At 38.7% G+C, this 6946-nt stretch overlaps 1 protein-coding gene across 1 annotated transcript in view; it reads left to right on the top strand.

The window, feature by feature from the left end:
• LOC110039485 overlaps positions 1-3465 on the top strand; it is a 13631-nt gene extending 10166 nt beyond the window's left edge. The window contains exon 10 of the mRNA XM_020744567.1: positions 3386-3465. Within this exon, the coding sequence (XP_020600226.1) occupies positions 3386-3465 (80 nt within the window). The remainder of the gene's footprint in view (positions 1-3385) is intronic.
• Positions 3466-6946: the final 3481 nt, after the last annotated feature.

Raw genomic sequence — 6946 nt, 5'->3', positions numbered from 1 at the left:
ATTTTCCAAGAGATTTTTATTGGTTTATTGTAATATTTTTTTATGATTATTTGGATGTTATGTAATTCGTTATAATTATAGGGTGCATCTTAAGGTAATAAACTCATATTTACCATGATAATTAGATGTTGAGGTGGTTTGTAAATGAGTTTAATAAATAGGATTGTTTATTAGTAATTATAAATAATTAGGTAGTATATTAATAATATGACATGTTATAGTAATATAATAGTAGCAATTCCTTTTTAAAAATACTGGAATTGCCAATGATTTCTTTAAGAGCTACTCAACTTAAGTACGATTTAATGGCTAGAACTAATTACTTGTTTTGTAATTATTTTGTTATGTTGAATAGGTATTATCTCAAAACAAGTGGGCATAACAAGGTATAGTATTTGTTGAATCTAAAAATGTTCGTGAATCCCACCTATTGAATAGTGTGAGAACTTTATAGTGTGAGAGAAAAATTGAAAAAAATAGATGGAGAAGGAGGTGATTTCTATACTAAATCTTGTGATAATAAAAAATGAACAGTAAAAGTGGACTTATCTTTAATAATTTTTTTTTCCTATTTATAGAGCATTAAACATAACAATAGTATTACATTTTTGTCTTTAGTTGGAGTGGCCTATGTTGGGATGTTTTTGGCGTCTAAAGGTAACTATTCATCTTTTGGTTATTTTTTTAGCTTGATCGACTTTTTTAAGTTAGCTTGGCTTGGTCGGCTTAGCTCGTTTAGCATGTATGAGTTGGCTTGGCTTGTTCAACTTCTCTGAGTTGGCTAATTCAGAAATCCTCTTCGGCAAGAAGTTGTTGGCCTTTGTGGGACGGTCGAAGATATTTGCACAACTAATCCTTTCATTTGATCAACTCTGTTATGGGACAGATCTCCGGATTGGGTCAGCTTGTTTGGGTTGACGAATTGGATATCCTCTTGATGAGTTCCTGGATGAGTGTTCTGTTGGCATCGATTAGACATTCTACCGTTGACTTTTGAATTAGTTAGCTTAGCTCGGTCAGCTCGATGGGCCTCACGATCTCTTTGCGAAGGATCTATCTTTATCGTGTTTCTTTTTTATGGATTGTTGGATTTTTGTGAGACTATCACCGACACTTTTTCTGTCATATTTTAATTCACCGATCATCTTTCTTTTTGAAAGCAATGTTGGTATGAGAATTAGAAAATTAAATATTAAAAAATAGATCATTCAACTTTAATTAATAACTCAATGATTAGACTATTTATTTCATAGCCTCTAATTCTTATAAATAGGGTGATGGGACGCTTTCTCATGCCTATTTCAGTATGTAATTTTCTTCGTTTGGATCGATCATCTCTCGTGCTTTTGGTGTTAGAATGGACATGCTCATGAAGTCTCATGTCGATGTCCCTATAAAGAATCAGATTCATTTCGTATTTGCCAAGGGAAAATGATGGGATCGCCCGGTGGGTGAGGGGAGAAAGAAAGTTATAGTGAAGAGAAAGAGGTTCCTGCTATTGGATCAGGTGGGCTTATCTAATTTGATCCTTTGTGTAGTATTGAAAGCCATTCAACCGTTTGGCTTGGTCTCTGAAATGCCCACTCAACTATCTGTTGTGGCGCAAGACCCTCCTACCAGTCGGTCTCTCGAATAGTTTCTTGTGTGCTTCTATCGCTTCCACCAGTGCTCTCTGGTGAGCTTACAGTGTGAATTGTTTCGGTTCTTGAGTATGACAAAATTTTGTCTTGGATTTATAGAGTTTGTTTTTTTTTTTGGATTTTAGTTGGATGTCTTTTATTTGTGATTTAGATGCTCCGATATAGCCAAATCCAAATGACAGTCCGATCGAACTGAAGAGAAGCGCAAATCACACAGAGATGAGAGTGGCCAATTCTCTAGTGAGGGTGGTGGGGTCAACTGCCTCAATGCCCTCCACTTCCACTTAAGACATGCGAGGAAACTGGCGAAGGAATCTTGATGTCCCATCAGATGTTGGTTCGTTGTTTGGATGAGATTGAAAGTTCTTTCATTCAATTGGTCGAGATCCAGTAAGATAAGTCTCAAATCCTTTAGTCGCAGGCTAAATCAAATTGGTTGAAACAATTTTGGTTTGGAGGAGAAATTTTGTATAAAAAGTTGCTTTGATTAAGGCATATCTTGGTTGAAGTGGTGTCAGACTCCCTCGTGTAATACTTCAATTCCTCAAACTATTTCTGAGTGTTTTATCATTATCCATGTGTTATTTTGGAATAAAGATATTTTTTCATTGAGTTCTGTGTATTTTTTTATTCTTGTTGACTATCCTTTTGGAAATGATTGCCCATTTCCAATTTTACCATTGCACGACTTTTGAACTTCATTTGTCCTTCTATATATATAAAGGGGGGAGATACGAGGGAACACTTCATTTAATTTCTCTCATCTCTCGCTCTCTCGAACTTCAATTTTTCACTTTGACGATAGCTCGATAGTGCCAAGGTATTCTCTGAGGGACTTTGAATTGCAAGCTTTGGATGACTAGTCGTGAATGACTCGAGAGGAGGTCGACTAGTTGCAGAGGAGTCATCTCTTTTGCTCTTCCATCAATCTTCATGTCCCTAGCGCGGCAGATTTGGCGACCACATTGCACGTAGGTGACCTTTTGTTCTATAAGGACCAATTCCAACTCGACCTTCACCTTTCATTTTGTATCAAGTTACACTCCATCTTCAACAACTATGGAGTTATCCCAGCGCAGGTGAAGCCAAACTCCATTGTGTCCATTATGAATTTTCTCATATTTTCTCAATGGCAAGGGATCCCTTGGTCGATAGATCTATTCAATTATCTGTTCCCATTTCAGGTTGGACCGAACAGTTTGTACAAATTTTGGTAGTTGACAAATTCCAGCTATTAGGACTAGAAATAAGGTGAAGGTTTGAAAGCAACAGTTCTGCTTGGCTTCCTCGCCGAGCGGCCATCCAGACAGTTCCATTAGGTGAGGCTCCTCTAAAGCAAAGACAAAGGTGTCAGCGACAGTAGTATTGTTAGTGGGGAGTAAGGTTGAGGGGGCCAAATTATCAGTTTAATAATACTTGGAGCCTAATCTTGTCAACAAGGTCTTGCAACTCGACACCTCCAATGTGATGGTTGGGGATGATTGGAAAGTCTCCAATGTTTGCTAGACCAAGAGAGAGGAAACTATGAATGCTCAGATCACCAAGAAAAGGCCTAGCTTGGACGCTGTTAGGATAAAGAAAAATCCAACGCCAAAGGTCCTTGATAGAGCAAGGGCCCTGAGGGTTCGGTAGGTGCGGAACTGATATATACCACTATTGTTTTTCAAAGAGCATAAACATATGAATTGATTCTGATCTAGAGGTTGAGATATTGAGAGAAATTAGAGGTTTGTTTCCTTTTGTAGGTTCTCAAGGAATCCACCAGCTAGATGTCGAAGAAGCAGTGAGTCATGAAGTATCGAGCCATCAGGAGAGGGAGGCTTAAGAGGAGTAAGTTCAAGAGGTAGAGCCTAATAACTTCTGACCAGAAGCTCCAAGATTTCTGCCTTTGTCAGTGAGAGATAAAGCTAGTCGTTATCTCCTCATCAACACGGGCAAGTTGACGACAGCGCCACCGTTGGGACGCCAAATAGATCATCATTTTGAAGAGTCTACTGAATCACCAGGCAAGGTGAACTTGTCCGAGACAGTTCTTCTCAAAGGGTAGCATTGTCGAAAGGGAAAGGTTCTCGTGACCGACTTCAACAAAAATTCCTGATGAGGAAATGCTCCTAAGAGTTGACTTCTGAGGATGAATTTCCCCCTTTGTTGTTCCGAAAGAAGCACATGGGGCAAGAGTTTAAATGAGTTTCTATGCAGACAGAGAAGGCAAAAGTGAAACTCAGTTGGGCGACAAATTTTATTGATCGATCTTTGAAAAGATTAGAATTCTACTTCTTTGGTTGTTGCCCACTACACTTCCCTAATGGTCAAGGAGATGTGGTGTCTGAGTTTGAAGGAGACATTGTTGGAAAAGAGCTTAGTCAGCCTTTGTCGAACTACTGATTGATATCATGTGATGACCTGGCAAGCTTGCACTCAATTGACCCTCCTTCATGAGGAAAGTCGGGCTTGAAGAGAGGATGGTAGCGGTGGAGAAAGAATTGGAAGAGACGTGACAAAAAACCCAAGCAGACAAACTTGAGCGATCTTTACTTCTTTAAGACTTAGAAAAAGAGAATCAGTTTCTAAAAGAGCGAATATGGTTGTGGCGAAAATGTTTGAAGAATTGGTGAAAATGTTTGAAGAATTCTTTTCCAAACTTTCTTCTCTTCCCATGCAAGAGGGCTCTTCTTACGGAGAAATCCCAGGACTGGATCATATATGGCTCTCATATGGAAAAGGGTGAACTATTTTCCCTTAATTGTGTTGATTTCGAGAAGTTCTCTACAATAGTAACGACTCCGAGCCTAAGGAAGTGGAAGCCAACTGAGGTAGCGAAAATAGTAGAGACTACAACGGGTCGTCAAATGTAATGATCGATCTCGACATTTCCTTTTACCTTTTTTTTAAACTTTTGTAAACTATTTTTTGTTAAACTATAAATGAAGAAATGAAAAAGTATTTTTGTAACTTGGAGCTCTCTTCTTTTTCTTCCTCTTTTTATTTTTTTTTTGTGCTTAACTGCAAAGATTGATGACAACAGAACTTGTAAGATGAGGAGATTGTGATTTCACGTTGGTTAATTTGGTCAAAGGGCCAATTGATTAGGATAGTATTGTAGAGATGAGTAGTTAAATGGGGTCGAAAAAAATCAAAGAGTTTTTTAATATGCCATCGCCCGAATCAAGTCTTAAGTCTTACACTACCCATGTCTTGGTCACATGGTTAAGTCTTTGTCCTGGACGGGCCACACCTTACACTAATCATATTAAGTGGATCCTATTAAAGTTTTTGTAGGGGCAGTCGTCTAGACTTGTCATTAGGGTGATTCATGTGCTGCCCTCCGCTAATCTTATCATGAGTGAGGAGGGAATCTAGCTGTAATAGCTTGACCTGTGCTCCGGGGCCAGAGACATGGGAATCTTATGGTGCATGAGTTTTGTTGATCTGGTAATTAAGGGGATTCCCATTCAGATGTCAAGCATCGTTGTTTAGTAAGTTTTTGAGATGTTAATTCAACTGCTCGAATGAAAACACCGTTGGCGAGTTGACTTGTGTTCCCCAAGTATCAGTCAGACTCATTTGCCCACTGAGTTCTCCAAGTGTCGTTTGGATCTAAGATCGTGCATTTAGTTAAAAGATTCTATATGTATTTTTTGAATTTAACAATAAGTAAACATAAAGAATCGGGCGTGGTTGTGAATCTTTAAAGCGAGCTCGGGTAGGGTGAGGGTTGTTTCTTGGTCTCCAACCTTCTTTGTGGACGATTCTCTTTGGCAGGTCGCAGTTGGTGAGTTATGTTCTGAATGAAGCAAGAGGAGAAATATATTTTTCTGTCGATATATGATTGTTGTATGGTTCTAATAGCTCAGCTACCATCTCCGGACGATGTAGACCTAGCACATAACGAAAATGTCATTTATTTAATCTCTCGGCGAGGACTGCATGACTGATCGTAGGTTCTAAATCTCGAAAATCTAACAACATCTCCTTTTAGAAGCGGGTGATGAAAACGTGAAGTCTCGCTTTGTCCCTGACAAAGTTGTGTGAGAGCCTGCAAGCACTTTTGGGGTTCTTGAGCTCTCACGAACTTCGCAACGGACATCTGCTTAAAATCTATGAACGATGTGATTACTTCAGACACTAATTCATTAAACTGTCTGAGGGTTGAATATCTCAGCGCGGTGAAACAGAGTCGACATTTTAGTTCGTCATTGATTCTGAGAACACATATGGTCGACTCAAAAGAAGCAATATGACAATATGCTCAACTGTTTCTAATCATAATTTGTAAGATTCTAGTGCCAAAATCTTGTATTGTTCTTGTGGCTAAATTCCTAAAAAAAAATGTCGAGAGAACGTATTTCCTGGTTTACAAGTCGCTTTCGTGCCTCTTAATTGGTTGTGATCGATTGGCGCCGAACTAACACAGTCGTTGTATTGGGTAACATTCTCCCTCTTGAAGGTTGAGGGGACTCTTCTGTCATTTGGTGTCGTAGTGTCTTGTCCACGATGTTGATCTCTCTCATGGTCAGCCCGCCTTTGGTCACTTCCAGCATTAGATCTTTCAAATCTTGGATCTATTCAGCTACAAACTCCTGCGTGCACCCATGTTGTTTTTAGTCTCTCTATTATGAGGTTTTTCTCCTTAGTTTGCTCCTGTTATTGTTTGCGGTATGATTCATGTTCACCGCACCTTTTAAGATGTTAAATCAAAAAATATTTTTGAATCACACCAAAGAAATAGAACGTGAGAGTAGAGTGGAGAAATGACTGAGAGGGAGGTGGTTTTTATATTGGATCTTATGATATCAAAGAATGAACAAGTGAAAAGAGGAATTCCTTTCAATAAATATTTCTCTTATTTAAAGAGGATTTAGCACAACAATAATATTTCATTTTTGCCCATATCTTGAAGGGCTTACACTGAGATATTTTTGGAGATCTATAGGGGACTACTCATCTTCTAGTCTTTTTTTTTTTTTTTGTCTTTGTCGGCTTATATGAGCTGGCGTGGCTCGTCTGGCTTAGCTCGATGGCTTATCTGTGTTGTCTTAGCTTGTTCGACTTGTTTTGGTTGACTATTTTCAGAAATCCTCTATGACAGTAAGTTTTCGGTCTTTGTGGACAATTAAAGATATTTATGGGGTTGATCGTTTCGTCGGAAAGACTCTTCTATGGGATACATCTTTGTATCGGGCCAACATTCTTTCAGTTGATGGCTTAGCCATCCTCTTGATGAGCTTCTAGATAAATTGCTATGTCAGCATTGATTAGACATCCTCCTGTCGATTTTTTACTAGGTTATCTTAACTCAATCAATT

This window comes from Phalaenopsis equestris, unplaced genomic scaffold, assembly GCF_001263595.1.
Source record: "Phalaenopsis equestris unplaced genomic scaffold, ASM126359v1 Scaffold000002, whole genome shotgun sequence".
NCBI classification, from domain to species: domain Eukaryota; kingdom Viridiplantae; phylum Streptophyta; class Magnoliopsida; order Asparagales; family Orchidaceae; genus Phalaenopsis; species Phalaenopsis equestris.
The sequence above is the reverse complement of the archived record's forward strand: the minus strand, read 5'-3'. Positions and strand labels throughout refer to the sequence as shown.